Source organism: Lampetra fluviatilis, chromosome 20, assembly GCF_964198595.1.
Source record: "Lampetra fluviatilis chromosome 20, kcLamFluv1.1, whole genome shotgun sequence".
Taxonomy (NCBI): domain Eukaryota; kingdom Metazoa; phylum Chordata; class Hyperoartia; order Petromyzontiformes; family Petromyzontidae; genus Lampetra; species Lampetra fluviatilis.
Genome location: NC_136294.1, coordinates 2,569,026 through 2,585,211, shown reverse-complemented (window position 1 = coordinate 2,585,211; position 16,186 = coordinate 2,569,026). Strand labels below are relative to the sequence as shown.

The 16,186-nt window shown below is 43.2% G+C and overlaps 2 protein-coding genes across 4 annotated transcripts; one reads left to right on the top strand and one right to left on the bottom strand.

Annotated features, from left to right (window-relative positions):
* Positions 1 to 94: 94 nt before the first annotated feature.
* Positions 95 to 6,364, bottom strand: LOC144937845 (uncharacterized). Its single transcript, XM_078865363.1, has 4 exons — positions 5,925 to 6,364; positions 3,046 to 3,164; positions 2,298 to 2,372; positions 95 to 983 (listed from the first exon to the last, which is right to left on the bottom strand). The coding sequence occupies exons 1-4, from the start codon at positions 6,070 to 6,072 to the stop codon at positions 855 to 857; spliced, it is 471 nt and encodes a 156-aa protein (XP_078721489.1). The 5' UTR covers positions 6,073 to 6,364; the 3' UTR covers positions 95 to 854.
* Positions 6,365 to 7,579: 1,215 nt separating this feature from the next.
* On the top strand, positions 7,580 to 15,609 carry LOC144937738 (uncharacterized). Of its 3 annotated transcripts, none has more exons than XM_078865178.1 (7): positions 7,580 to 7,670; positions 9,104 to 9,853; positions 10,153 to 10,546; positions 10,973 to 11,038; positions 11,870 to 12,052; positions 13,005 to 13,051; positions 13,298 to 15,609. In XM_078865178.1, the coding sequence occupies exons 2-7, from the start codon at positions 9,113 to 9,115 to the stop codon at positions 14,000 to 14,002; spliced, it is 2,136 nt and encodes a 711-aa protein (XP_078721304.1). In that variant the 5' UTR covers positions 7,580 to 7,670; positions 9,104 to 9,112; the 3' UTR covers positions 14,003 to 15,609. The 3 variants fall into 3 exon arrangements, with proteins under 3 accessions (XP_078721304.1, XP_078721303.1, XP_078721305.1); XM_078865177.1 differs by having other exon boundaries at positions 7,585 to 7,703; XM_078865179.1 differs by having other exon boundaries at positions 7,585 to 7,703; positions 13,005 to 13,395.
* Positions 15,610 to 16,186: the final 577 nt, after the last annotated feature.

The following is a 16,186-nucleotide window of genomic DNA, read 5'->3' as shown; positions in this document are numbered from 1 at the left end:
CACAAGTAAAATGCAAGAATGTGTTGCAAATATAGTATGCTTATATCTAAATTTATTAAAATACCTACCATCCGTCACAACATAAAAACAATCCCTACGATCCTTATTACGTGGCAGAATTGTTTTATATACATTCCTTGCTAATAGGGTTACAGATACAAATGATACAGGGTGGACAATTTATCAAGACATTAAAATATTCCATAATACAAAGACTTGTATAGTGAACACAACTATTCTGCACGAAGTGTTGAAAATTTACAAAGTCAAAACGCACTTTACAGGTCAAAACGCACTTCACAGGTTAAAACGACCTGAGAATGTAATTATCAGAGGTGTGGACTCGAGTCATGTGACTTGGACTCGAGTCAGACTCGAGACATGAATTTGATGACTTGCGACTCGACTTGGACTTGCATAACAATGACTTTGTCCCACCTATGAGATGTGGACTCGAGTCATGTGACTTGGACTCGAGTCAGACTCGAGTCATGAATTTGATGACTTGCGACTCGACTTGGACTTGCATAACAATGACTTTGTCCCACCTCTGGTAATTATCCTTTTAAAATACCGATATTCTATACCAGACACGCACGATTAAATTGGAACTCCCCACACTTTCGCTTACAACGGATGGCCTTGGCACACGCTGCCTCTGCGCCTGTCGGTGAACGATTTATAAACGGTGAACAAACTTTTTCCCCTGTGTGAGCAGGCACCCTCCGCCAATGATGGGAGTGGCACTGTCTTTCTAGAAAGCTGGGCTCTGCCATCTGATGTTGCTTCCTCGTTCGTGTTGCGCATGCATGCCACGCAAAAAAAATGAAGGTCCTCGTCGAAAGTGCAGACGCTCAAAAGTGGTCTATGCCACGTATCCGTCGTGCGAGCTGCATGTCGCGTGGGAAGAGTGTCACTCGCTTGCCGTGGATGGTGCACAGGTTGGAGTCTTCAAACAGCTTCACGAGGAATGCCTCTGTGGCCTTAATGAGTGGGCAAGGCAGATGTGAAAAGGGAGACAAAATTACTGTGAGCGGCACAGCTCAAATGCGAGGTTTGTAACGTTACTCAGGAAAGCCTCGATGAGCTGAGACTTCTTTTCAGGAGGGTTTCTGCAGGAGAATATTTGGTCAATACCATTTCATTATAGAGTACTTGACCTCATGTGGGAGGCAACCAGTGCTCAAAGAAAACATACAAGGGAGTGACAGTTGCCAATCTGATCACACTGCAACACCGTTCCTACAACACCTGGAAAGCCTTGATAGTCACCTATCCAAGTACTAACTAGGCTCAATCCCTCATAACTTGAGATCTAATGGGATCAGCTGCATTTAGGGTGATTTAGCCACAGGCCCCTTTATGGTAGAGGCTGACCGAAACTGAATTTCTGGTTTCGGCCAAAACCGAAACCAGACTGAAAGTTAAAAAATACACTTTCGGCTGAAACCAAAAGTTTAACTACACTTTCGGCCTAAACCGAAGCCAAAACCAAAAGTTTAACTACACTTTCGACCGAGACAGAAAGGTATATAACCGAAGTTACCAAACACAAGATTTAAGAAATACGTCATGATGCAAGGCTACTTGAATTAAAAATAAATCTAGAACTAATCATTCAGAGCCTGCAGTAAGAGTTGCTAAATATCAAATCTTTAGGTGTTACTTAGTAATTATATCCAAACAAACGAATGTTGTAGTAAAGAAACAACAATAATAATAATAGGTGTCAGTTTTGTTGCCAGATAAAAGGGTAAAACAACAATTATCATATTTTGCTACTGGCAAATGAGGTTCGAATGGTGAAAGAAACAGTTTTTCCGCATTCAGCCAGACAGGCTGCCGTCTGTTGACCGGTCATATATACATTAGCAGACCATGGTTGCGGCTGTAACCTCGCTCCCAAGCTACTGCTGCTGACGTGTGTGTTTGCAGCCTATTGCATAGGATTGCCTCGCGCCGACTGACCGGCCGATAGGCAGTGATAGACGTAGCACTCGCGTTATATTCTAAAAATAGATCTTCGGTTGACGACCCAAAGTCAATATCAGTTTCGGCCGAAACCGAAACCAGACCGAAAGTTAAAAATTGACTTTCGGCCGAAACCGAAAGTATGCCGAAAGAGGCCATTTGCCAACTTTCGGTCGGCCTCTACTTTATGGGTTTTGTATTTTGTTAGATCGTGTGTATTATAAACCTTACAGCAGTGACTGGCAGGAGAGCCCCACTCAAATGTTTGAAAAAGTTCAATGTATCAATATTATGTGATGTAAGATGATACAGGATAAGTCACTTACCTCCTGCAGAGCCAATAATGCAAACGATTGCCAATTCAACGGATGCACCGTAAGACGACAAGTCAGCTCCCTCACCTGCGCACAATGCACGTAACACAAAGCACAACAGCCAGACAACTCCATAATTTAAATCCATAATGTAGCTGTAAAGATGTAGCAAAATAGCAGTTAATTTAACGTGGAAATCTGCAGCTATAAAAGTTGAGGCCCAACTTGTTCCAGGTCTAGCCCTCCCGTGTTCACAATGCCCACAATTTGTTTTAAATGCTATTAAGTGGTGTCTTGGTGTAGAGGTTAGCACATTGAGCTATACATCTGGCAAGTTTAGCTCGGTTAATGGCAGCAGTAAATGTCAGTGGCAAGTAATATCTGAAATGGTTCTGCCCCCCAACCAACTTCACTAACCTGCAATGACCAGCGTGGTGGTGTATGGTCAAACAACCTCCATGACTGGCATGGAGATGGGAGGCCTTCATTCAGCAGCCAAATGACAAAGGTATGTAAATTATTACTCAAGTGCTATAAATTACCAACAGTTTATATATTGCTATAGGGCATCCATTCTCCTTGGTTGTGTTGAAAAGAAGACTGGAGCTGGGTTTGTAATCCTGGTGAAAGGAAATGGTGCAGGCAAAAGTTTGATGTCTCAGGTCAAGATTCACGTGCTTTCGGAGGACAGGATTCTGCTTTTGAGGACAAGATACATTACCCATATTGATCCCATTCCATTCGTAGATGTGTAACGAACCAGACGTGAAAATGGAAGCTTGCGGAGGAGCAGATCTGTGGATTTCTGATACTTGCGGATCTCGAGTAGTGCCCTGGAGCCTGGCCGAAAACGATGCTTCCTTTTCGTTGGAGAACGTTCTACACACAGCCAAACAATTCAGCCAAACAATTCAACCACATATCTGAGTCCAATGTGTTCACACACACCCGCACTGCTTTAAATGCGTCAGACGAGTATACACAGCACAAATCTTGCCAAAGTTGGGATGATGCACCTAATTCTAGATTTGAAGCTTTCGTGACTGCAAGGATTCATATTCTTAAGTTTTTTCGGTAAAGTCACGTAGGTAAAAAATGAAAATTAATAAAAGTAAAATCAAATAAAAATCACGACGTTTCGGATTCTTCGGCCGTTGCCGATCATTGCTACAACTCTGTGGGCTCTCATGAAATTGTCTTTTCCGAGACCAAGCTGCTCTGCAAACCTCCTGTCTACCATCAAAGGTTTGTACACGAAGCCATACAAATATACAAACACAGACATAATTTCAACCGTCATGATGGTTACAAACTGAGTAATCATTGGAAAGATGTGATTAACCATGCAAAAAAAGATTTAACTACACTTATTTGGACCATCTTATTTGACAGACTACTATTACAGGTTATTGATAGATAGCCAGTTTGTTTTACCAGGTTTATTTTTTTATTTTTTCACACTTTTGTTATGTAGGCTAGTCGTAGTCACAAACCGCACCTCTCCATAACAAAGGCTCGGTCTTTTGTTATGCAGTCTATTCTTAGTCTTAAGCCTCACCTTACCATATTAATAAAAACGTGTGCCGTACTTGGCCCTTCCCTTCTTCAACCATTATATATACGGATTGGTAGCTCTTGTAATCTCTCATTTACTTGATACAGCTGTCGTGGCTGTGACGGTTCCACCTGAAGACGGAAGCTTGTGTTGCCTCCGAAACGTCGTGATTTTAATTTTATTAATTTAAATTTTTTACCTACGTGACTTTACCGAAAAAACCTAAGAATATGATGCACCTAGTTCTTACCTCACCGTACTGGATCGGTTTCAACTTAAAGCAGGCGGGTTGATTGATCCAGCACTCCCTGATTCGGTCCAGCCATTTGCTCACAGGCAGTCAGTCACCTATTCTTCTATCGTTTCGACCATGGTTACAATTCACTCATTACAGTATTTTCTCCACCCATACTGAGGACTCGGTCAACTAAACGGACTGTTTCGTCTCATCCACACTAAGTTCAACTTCCGCAATGCAGGTCAAGATACTTCTCTTTCTGCTTGCATCACACTGCTCCCCACTTTGGAATTCCCTCCCATCATCTCTTTTTCCAAATTCTTACAACATTGCTCATTTCAAGAAACACATCAACTCTTTTCTATTAGACCTTCCATAGTAATGTTTGTTTACTGACCTGCTTCTTTGAGCCTGTGCTCACCAACTGTGATTAAAAAAAAAAGCCATGTGATGAGTAAAATCACATCTCTCCTTTAAACATAATTAATCCAATAACTGAATGTGGTGGTGGTCACCAGACCCATACATATATTGCACCACAAAGCAGCAAGTCGTCATACACAATCCCTTATCTCCAAAGGAAAACAAGCACATCTTGACCAGACTATTGACCTGGTGATTCCTTATAAGGGATCCTTAGGGTGGCCCAAGATCCCCCAATGAACAGCCGTGGTCCTCATTTATAATCAGCTAAACACAGCGGTAAAAACATTGTCCTATAAATCTGGTGACCTGAGTTGAATTCCGGGTCGTGAATTAGACCGGCGGTAAAATTTGAGCATTTCGTCAAGTATGCAAAAAAAAAATCATCACCGACACAATACGGGGAGACCTTCATCCAGCAGTGGACTGACCACCAATTGTACATTATTAATATTACGATCTCATCGAGAAACCAGCAGAGCATGTCCCAATTCAGAGGCAGTTTTCTACTGTGGCCCGTTATCGGTGTCACCGCACCTCGCCAGTACATCCTTCTGCCGGATCCAGAAGCAAGTGCAGACACCCGACCTCCAATAAATACGATTACTGTATTAATACCATTCTGCCACTCACGAATATAGCGACCAAATAGACCTACCGCCGTACGCTCTCAACAGATCTCGAAAGCTAAGCAGTCTCGAGCCTGGCGAGCACTTTGATAGGTGACCAAACACGATTTGCCGGGTGCTGTAGATGTCTGCGAGGTGAGTGCTGTCACGCCCTTGAATGCGTAGTGGGTTTCCACCGGCTTCCCCGGTTTCTCAAACTAATTTAAAGCCAAACACCCATCAATGGAATCGGCTAAACCAGGGGTCGGCAACCTACGGCTCCGGAGCCGCATGCGGCTCTTTACGGGCTGCTTCTTGACAATATGTACGTATGTACAGTATGTACTCCGATGCATTGCGGCTCTTGAAATACTGAATTTTGTACCGAATTGGAAAGAAATGGCTCTTCTTGTTATTTTGGTTGCCGACCCCTGGGCTAAACAATCCATATGTTGCAGGACCAGCCTTAAAAAAATCTTAAGGAATAAACATTTTTAATATTGTTAACGTCACCATTGTCATCATCGATAGAATGATCGATGGCGTTCCCAATTAAATTACTGTATTTAGCGATGCTGCGTTGGCGGCGGTGCTCGAGCACGATTAACAAACAAAAACACCCTCAACGCATTCGTCAATAATACCGTGGCCTTTAAAGGAATAATGCACATAGTAGGCGACGTTTCGGGCAATGGCCCTTCTTCATAGCACATCATTTGGCTACCACCGCTGTGTTAACCGTACCCTAGAATCTGCGTTTGTTGACAACGTAAGCAGTTATTGCTTTGCCCATGAACCTTGCGCCTTGGTCTTACCTCCCGGAGGGCGCCGGGCGCTAGCAGCCGAGGTGCTGGCCCGCACAGGCCGCTCGGGGGACTCCGCGGCAGACAGCGGCTGCCTCCGCTTTGGCGCCGGAGGTTTCCTCTTGGAGGCGCCGCCGGTCGAGCCACTCTTACGAGGCATTGCGGTTTGTAATTACTCGCGCAACAAATAAACAAAAAAATACCCCGGTCGTAAAATAAACGTCAAAATGCCCCGAATTGAACACGAGAAAACGATCTACGGAGAAGCTGGTGAATAAGGGATGCGTTCTACAACAAAGAAAAACAACCACACACACACACTAGTGTGTCGAGAGTTCTATTGCGTATTAGATTGCGGGTTAAAGGGGCGACGCTGCTGTTGCGGTGAGTGGGGCTGAGGACGTCCACGTGGAGCCGCTTCCGCCAAATTCAAATCCCGCGACCGTTGCGGTTGCCCCGGCAACGAACCGGAACCGGAAACACGCAACCGCACAGCTGTTTAATTAATTATTAACGTTGCCTATATTTATGTACTATATGAATTATTAACGTTTATATACTATATTTATATACCATATTAATTATTAACGTCGACTATATTTATATGCCATATTAATGATTAATGTCGACTGTATTTTTTATACTATATTAATTATAAAGGTTTCCTATGAATACCAAATTACTTAATTATTAACGTTCACTTTATTTATATACAATGTTACTTAATGATTCACGTTCACTGTATTTATATTACGGATTTATACTGGTTTAACACGTAGACTTTGGCGATTAATATCATCAATAATATAGTTTTTGGGGAGTTAGATCGCGTAAAATGTGTCGTTAAACCCGCCACCACCCGACACAGCCAATGCAAATTCGTTACGAGCACAGCACACCGGTGTGTTGGAGAGCAAATCCACATTTACAATCTAAGTGATATCGAGAAGATTTATCTGTGTACCCCGCGTGCGAATAGAATGACCACAAGTCTGAACGACTGCAGTATAAAGTTGAATACTGAAGTATCCAATAAACAATTTTTAATAGTTTGGAAGTACAAAGCATTTTGGGAACGTCGGTCCAGTTTTAAACAAGAGTAGCGGTATTCATCTTCTTGGTTCTTTCGGTAAAGTCACGTAGAATGGAAATAATAAAATAATAAAAATAAAACATAATAAAATAATTCTCACGACGTTTCGGCCACAACGCAAGCAGCCGTCCTCAGGTGAAGAACAGGTCTGTCGGTAATATTATTGCAACATCAACAGCCACTGAGTGGCGGTGACGTCACCACGGCGCTTGTGCCAGGCTAGGTGCACCCACGCCAAGTCACCGTTCACGTGACCGCCACTCCAAACCTACGCCCGCTCTGTAACGCTGGCCAACCAGCGTTGACGTGATGACGCCATCACGTAAGGGGCGTGATGCCGTCATCGCGTATTATACGTGAAGCCGTCATCACGTATCTTACGTGATGACGTCATCACGTAATGTACGTATGCAAGGACACCATTAACGTGTACGATGACGTCAAGACGCAGACGCGGGGTAAATATTGTGGGGGAAAATGACGTCACCACGCAGATGTGTGCGCGATGACATTCCCCACGGGGACGTCGGCACGTGATGACGCGTGAGTGATGACGTTGAAAACTGTCGGGAGGTCAAGGGTTAACGTGTCGATTGCTGTTGAAAGTCTGTTTATTTTAATTGTGCAATTGTAGTTTATGGTAACGTAACGATCGTTATAATTAAGTAAGATTTTTATTACGCAACGACAACTTTCCGGTGCGTGTATATAACGATTGTTTTACTGCAGGCGGCGCTTGCATGCTTTGTATACTAAATGCGTTGTATGTACACTATGTTAAAGTGTTAAACTCGCGCTCCACGTATCGGAGATTATCGCCAATTTATTTTTTGTATTGTGATAACGCTTGGCCAGTGGTGTGCAAGCAACCAAAGATGGCCCTGTTATCTACTACCTCTCTGTGAAGAAGGGCTATTGCCTGAAACGTCGCCTATTACACGCTCGTTTCTTCTTAAAGTCCCACTGTTATTGACAAATGTGTTGCGTTGGTTGACTTAACGTGGGATGATTCGGGTTAAATGCCTTCACGGTTACCGTATTGTCCGGATTATAAGACGCTCTGGAAAGTAAGTCTCGTCAGGTCTGAATAAATGTCCACAGATCTGGGGGTATATTTGATTTGTTCCAATGGTGATCCCGTTTAGCTAGCTTTCCGGCTATGTGGTGCATGAGCACAGCAATAACAAAAAGACAAAAAACATGAATATTGCAGAGAAGGAGTTCAGGAATAAATGAAACACGCGAATTAAACAAATTGCAAACGTGGGAGCAAGATGCCCCAGAAACAGAGTTAGGTACAGGTGCTGGTAACCTCTGTGTGTTGGTCTGATGGGGAAGTAAAGAAGGGGAGTGAAGGTAGGAAACTAAGCTGTAGATTAGTGGCAAGGGTATTCCAGATCTGGTCTCATGCCAGATCATAAGACGCACCACCAAACTTTTCTTTAAAATGCGGAGAAGTGCGTCTTATAACCCGGATAATCGGGTATTTGGTATTCGTATGGTTCATTTGTGGATTGTTACGGGTTGGAGATGGAGCAATGAAATCAGTTCGTGTGTAGATGCTAGGTGGATTGTCACATCGCAAGATTGAGGAGGCCTTCATTCAGCAGTGGATTGACCATGGCTGATGAGAGGGTTCACTGTGGGATGCATATTTGTTTTTTTACACAGTTGCTGAGTACAAGCCAATTGCACAAAACGTAGATTGCTCAGCAACAAACAACTCTTTTAATTGTTGCCCCCAATAAGGTATATGCATGTTTAATCTACGTTGTGTGTGGCAACAGAGGGCAGAGCAGCACAATCAATTGTACTGCATGTAGTTGTATGCTCTCACGTCTTCAACTCGCATTGACCAACGTGAAGTATGATCAAGTAAATTCCACAATCTTAACGGCAAGGGGAGGCATTCTTCCAGCAGCTATAATCTGTTTATGCAAGGTGGTCAGCCCTCCTAACACTATCCAAGCTCAACCCTGCAAAGCTTCTCACATCTGACGAGATCAGATGAAGTGTACATAAACATGTGTTGTAATGCTTATCTCAAAAATTTACTTTGGATTGTTGTGTTTTTGTGTGCACCATTGCTTGCATGCAGCTGACTTAAATGGGGAAGACGAAACAAAAGCGACCGAAGGAGGTGCAGTCGTTAACTATGGAAGCCTTCTGCACTCGCAAACGTAGCAAAGCGGTGCCCTCAGAGGCCCTGGCTCAGGTGGCACCCGCGAAATCGCCAGACCATTCTCAGAACCTCAACAATAAAGACACCGGTGCACCCAGCTCCGAGAAACATGGCCCAGACAGAAAGGCCAACGACCCCAGCAGCAGCAACAGTGGCAGCAGACGCACCTCAGGGCCATCCGGAAAGCGCTTGGGTGACCGGCGAAAGCATATATGGCGGAAGACACACAGGGAACGAAACCACTCCTCCCGCACGTTGCTTCAGCGCGGTGCTAGCAAAGTGACGGGCATGGTGGCCGGGGAGGAGACCGGCAGTAAACGCTGCCAGGCAACATTGCACAAGCCCAGCAGGAAAGAGATAAATGAGAGAGGAAATCAGGCAGAGCCCATGGTCATCAATCCAATGCAGAGGACAGTCCTGGGTGACATGCAGAACACGTGCCAGCTGATCACGCAGAACACGTGCCAGCTGATCACGCAGAACCGGCTCACGCATCGCTTGGGACTTTTCAGCCAGATGGTGGAGTCAAAAGATGTCAACAATTTGCAGGCCCAAGCAGCAGTTAAACCGTCCAAGACAAGAGGTGCTAAGAGTGATATGTGCCACAGAAAGATACAGAAAGCGAAGCGGGATGAATCTCTCAGGTCGACTGCGCTTCAGTCCAAGGTTGTATTTACGTATTTATTTTAGTGACTTACTTACCTGTTCTCTATTTTGCACTCCTATCGTTTTTTTGTATTGTTATAACTTGCTGACCGACCCCTGTGAAAAATAGCTTCATAGGTCATCAGCTTCCTCCAGAATAAATACAGATGCTGATTCTATTTAAAGATGATACACGTATCACTTTATTTTGAGTATTACAATGTTTATTCCTTGTAAGAGTGTTGAATGTAATTAATTTGATAATGGTGATTTTTTTTCATGCGATTACAATAACCGTTAAATTATATTTTTTTACGCAGGTGATCGTTGAATTGATCAAATCTCCTTCAGAATTTTTACAAATGGAGTCTGTGAGCCACAGCACGCCTCTTAGCTCGGCACGAGACAGAGCCTCTTTGTGTTCTTCTCTGCAAGGTTCACAGCTCGCAGCCGGCCATGCGGAACGTGCTCACAGAAATTCCAAAGCTTGCGAGCAGCCTGGCACAGATGAAAGGGCTACAAAGACCCGCTCCACCGCAGAAAGCCTCAGGTCGCACACTGGTGTGGGCAGAAAGAAAAAGAAGAATAAAAGGCACAAACACCAGGAGAAGCCAGAGTTAACCAGAGACAAAGAGAAAATGAGTTGTTGCCCAAAAGAGACAGGCGGGGCTGACAACGAATGCATCGATGCTGGACACTGGGACGCAGATACAGGCAAGGGTGATGCACAGGACTTTACCGAAAAACCTAAGAGTATAAAAATTATGTTCACTTCGGTGTACAACTGTCAATTCACTGGTGGTTGAGGACCATCTCACAACGTACAAATCATTTGGCCATACTTTGCCACGCTAGTCAGTGCAGGTTGGTGAAGGCCAGGAGCATAGATGTTGAGGAATATAGTATACGTGTATTTTACTGCACAGGCCTCTGCTGACAATGTAGTTCCTGGAGCAGGCTATAACACCTGTTTCATATACTGTGGTCGCTCATCAAAGCATAAACCTGCTTTGATTTCGGGTTTTAATGAGAAATGGCACATTACTCGTGGTTTAATAAAAGGCACGCTTTTAATGTTTGAAAAATATGTTTGCAATGCAAAGCCTAACGACTGTCTTTGATGTGTTTGGTTCTATGCAGTGAGTTTGATATTTAAAGCTGCAAAAACCGTGCAGCACTTTTTGGAATCTCGCACTTACTTCCCAGGTAACTCACACCGCACACTCCAATTAATAATATAGATACATAATAGTCTTTCATGCTACTGTCATGTTTTTGTTGTATGTACATGTCCATATAAGTCATTTGTCAGTCCTCTGATGGATAAGGGCCTCCCCACCCTGTTTGGGTAATTTGGCCATAATTTTAAGAAGTTGGTATGATACAATTAGCTGACTACCATGCATCACAGGTGTTAAATAAAGATTCTGATTATAGCCTATGAAGGGCTAATGTCATGTACCAACTTTAAACGACATGTCAAGCAAAACTATCGCACACATACTTAAGCTGTCTTAACGAAGAGGAGGGTGACATAATAATCATCATACGGAGGATCCAATGTGAACGAAACTCTCCTTTAAAGTTGTGTTGCTTCTGGTGGCTTGCCAAAAATACGAAGACAAAAACACAGTGCTGAAAAGCACCCGCCTTGGCACCCCAGCCCTGCCGACCGAGGCTTGCCATCCTTGGTGGAGCCGCTATCCCTGCGCCATTGTCTCATGCACACCCATTGTGTTTTTATATTTGTTGTTATAACGTTCTGACCTGCTTTATAGCTCTTCAGATTCCTCCAGTATAAATAACTATTCTGATTTGTCGTGACCTGTGGACGCACTGCTTGCTGCACACCTGGCACGAGCGCTCTCATTATAAATATATGAATTCTTCCGAGGAACAAAACGCACGTGAAACGCATTACACTCGAATGGCGAATGCATAATTTTGTTCCCTTGTTTAAATCTATTTTTGATAGTTGAATATTGTCATCAGCGGTCGCATGAAGTCTGTCCACTTTGCATCGCCGCTCGTTTTCAGATCGGCGCTTGGCGTTGGAGCACCGGCGCTTCCTCGTTTCGTGTATAAAATCATCGCAACATCTTGAAGGTCCAAGCTTTGGACGGATGTCCTTTCCCGGGGTGGCGCCACCACCTACTCAGGTGATAAAGGGACCCGACGCTCCGAATGGTGCACCCCCGCCTATGGTTCAGTCGCAGAGAGGTGAGTTTCCTCTGCACACGAGATTGAAAACTCATTCTCGATTTGAAAACTCACTTCGAGATTGAAAACTCATTTATGTAGAACTTAGCTTGTCATTTCCCGCACCTCCAATTAGCATGGTTGGCTATGTACTGTGCAAACGAAGTTCAATGTAACATAACAGACCCCTGTGGGGGTGTATGCACAACGATGTGTGATTATGTAGAGCAACCGATTGAAATTAAGTCGTAAGCAATTTAGCCATTCACTTACTTTTTCAGCATTGGTGAATTGCAGATTGCCTTAAGGTGTATATTTCGGGTAATAGGAAGTGATATGGTTCACGATTTAGTTCATGACTTAGATACCCAACTTTTTAAATTGTCATACTTAACAGCTGATTTATAGTAATTGACTTTTAAGTTAGGCCGCGTAATGATATGATTAAATGTCATCAAACCCCCCCCCCCCGACCCCACAGCCAAATAATACACAATGAGATGACATATGTTGTTATGAGCTCATAAAGGAAAACTTGCCATTATTTTAAAGTGCAATTGGAAATTAGAGAGAGTGGAGGGTATGAGCATTCATATATTTAAATGGTGTATCCTAGACAAATTATAAGAGGAAGGTCTTAATTCTGGACTTCTACAGAGGGATGGGGTCAACCATGCAGTTGTGGGGTGGGGGACTTCCAGACTGCGAGGAACTGCAACGGAGGAGTGACTTCCCATTGTGTGGAGTGCTGAGCTGCGAAGGGGAAAGAGAGTGCATGGGGGAGTGTAGAGTGAGATGGTAGTTAGGCTGGGTGGGATAAGTCCATAGGGGATCTTGAAAACTGTGAGGATCACCTTGAATGTTGATGCGGGAACAGATTGGTTAGCCAACTCTTGTTGCCGAGATGAACCATTATGGTTGTGTAAACAATTGTATTGGACGTGCATCCAAGCGTTTATTCTCTCCTTGGCAGGGTTCTTTGAAAGGGGGCGAGAAACCAGTGCTTGCTACCAAATGTCTGTAAGTGAACTCAAATGATTGTCTGTTTTATAACTCCCACCATCACTGTTGATTATAGATTGTTCATTTGAATCCAATGCCATAGCATACAACCCACTTTATAAACGTCACATTTTTTGGTCAAATGTTTTATATTAGCCTTTTTTCGATTCATGTAAGTGAAAATGTGTAATTAAGATTAAGGGAAAACGTGATGAATGGCAAAGAATTTATATTCACTGTTTTGAGCAGAATATGTGTTTCCAGACCTCGCTTCACAAGCAGGAGCAGGCCAAGTCCTTTCTGCATGACCATGCAGCAGCCCTGTGTCCACTCCCCACAATGTTCCATCCAGCAGCTGTCAGCGACCCCACTGTGATGTCAACCCGTCTCCCGAACTTCCAACCTGCTGATGTTGCCGCTGGAGGTGGCTGTTTTGAAAATGTCTCTCAAATCTGCCAGTTCCTGCCTCCAGCTGGGGTTGCTGGCTTCAATCCAAAAGCATGCGACCGACCTACTCTGAAGCCTTACAGGGGCCACCAGTCGGAGGTGGTGAGATGTGAGAATTTTTCACGGCGGTCAAGGGCAGCGGCTCATAGCCCAGAAGATGCGTTTGTGCGTGATCACCAACCCTGCACGAGCAACGGCCACTTCTGTGCCTTTGTAGACAGCTGCCCAGTGCATGTCGCCAGGCAGCCTGACCAGGCTAGGCCACGTGAGCAGTTTCCTTCGAATGGCGAATTTGCCTTTAAACAACACGATATGCGTACGTTTCATCGCGGTTTGTCGCATCACCACGTTAGCACGAAGTCGGCCCATAACAAGGAGTGGTTCGACCATCGGGCTAACACTCACCAGAAGTCTTTGCGTTGCCCGGAGCCAGCAAAGGTTCCCACACGTCCCCAGCCCTCTTCGTCTGCCTCGGATTACAGTCCGGAGGAGTGGCAGTATCCCCGAATGGTCATGTTTTGAACGGTATTTGACAAGTGCGTAATTGTTGGTAGCCAAACACTGCATATTGGCTCACATTCATAACTGGCGGGAAGCAGTTGTTTTGTGATGTGGCTAAGAAGTGTTCGCATTTTGTAAAGTTGTATGAACATTGAATTAATTCACTTTACAGTAATTTATGAAAAGGTTGTGGATCGATTTATTTAGCCGTATGACCAATTGTAGCAGTTGTGTGAAGATATGTCATTACGATTCCAAATGTGTGCAGCTTATGTAATCACAAACGTGAAGGGAGTCACATTTTAAAACAAGCATCCATCTTTCAGTGAAGCTTATACTTTATATTTGCCTAAAACTAAGGTATTTATATACATTTTTCGAGGAATTTATAAAAGAACTGATTTAACTCGTACATAAATAAATTGGTTACCAGATTACCCAGGTTGCACCTGATTTAGTTTGATCTTAGAAACTAAGCAGGTTTGGGGCTGGATGTGCTTGGATGAGCAACCACCATGCATAAACCAAAGGTTGTTGTGGGGCTGTATTGCCACCAGAGATAAGTGCAGAAATAGCCATTGTGATAATGTACCATGCTCCACCTTCAAGTTCTGACCAGTGTGATGAAGTTGGGTCAAATATCCCCATGATCCACACAGCATGGGGAAGAAGCCCTCGTTAGCAGTGGTTTTACAAAAGGGCTGCACATGTACATTACAAGAGTATCAATTGAACAAACTGTTGAGATATAAGATATACAATGTTATATATATATTGTCTTTTGTTACATTTTACAATCTAATGCATGAAGGTAAACTTGTTCTTTTAAGTTACTTTTACTATTCGAAACATTTATGTGGCTGAAACCAATGCAACATCGCTAGCACTATGTAATTTGTTGAATTAGTTTAATGTATATGACAATATTTTTGTCGATTTTTATAATATATTTCAAAGTGGAAGGAAATAACATAAATCTTGAGAGTTTTCCTTATGTTTAAAATTATTTATTTTTGAAACCACATGCTTTGATGTTTTGCAGCTTTTGCCCATGCATTCCTGCCTGATTCGCATTCAACTGTCTTGTCATCTCAGGAAGCAATGCATTGCTTGGCAGTGTGTTTGATTTTAACTTGCTGTACGACCTTGGTGAAATCTGAGTGGAGAATGTACGCTTTGGCCAATCAAAATAGGGAGTCGACGCATGGCCAAGACCAAAAGGCTTCGTTTAACTAGACCGAATCCTCTTCTTGGTTCTTTCGGTAAAGTCACGTAGAAGGGAAATAATACAATAATAAAAATAAAATACAATTCTCACAACGTTTCGGCCACAACGCAAGCAGCCGTCCTCAGGTGAAGAACAGGGCTGTCGGCTGCTTGTGTTGTGGCCGAAACGTCGTGAGAATTGTATTTTATTATGTTTTATTTTTATTATTTTATTATTTCCCTTCTACGTGACTTTACTGAAAGAACCAAGAAGATGAATCCCTGCAGTCATGAAAGCTTTAAATCGAAATTTAGACAGAATCCTCTTAATCTTTTTTTTGCATCAGATATCCTTTTTGCGGATAAAAAAAAAACTAATTTTGTCACATGAATTGAACTTAATTCACGTGCAAAAATTATGGTTATCCATTCATCGTATGTAAAAAAAAATGTGCGTGGTTGAACCGATCAACATCGCGAAAGTGCGTCTGAAATGGGTTTTGACTCGCAAATACCACTTTGTTGATACACCGATTGGTTTATTTTGATGGGTTTAAACAAGTTATATTAGCCGAAAATGTAGGTTTTCCTAGCCAACATCATTAAAGTAACTGACCTGATATTGCGAGGTGGCAGAGGATTGCGCACCCGTTGCCAACATTTAATAACTAAGAGTGGACTAAGTATTTGATTTCGTCGACTAGACTAGAATTCCTGAGATAATCTTTAACAGAAATCCACTGGCTAAGACTTGACTTACGATCTGCAATTTGTTGTGAATTTTCTTAAGACCATGACTAAGAATGCGCACTGTCGCCAGTTTAGAGAGAGATCTGTGGCTCATTTCATTGACGTAGTAAAAAGGAAGTTGGCTATAATTGCATCACGTTCCAAAGTAGAGGTGTCGGAACCACCACACACCTCTTCGTCATTACCAAGGCCGGAGGAAATGTTTACTGAGATTTAAGAGTTATGTTCGTTGTGCTAAAACATCATGCA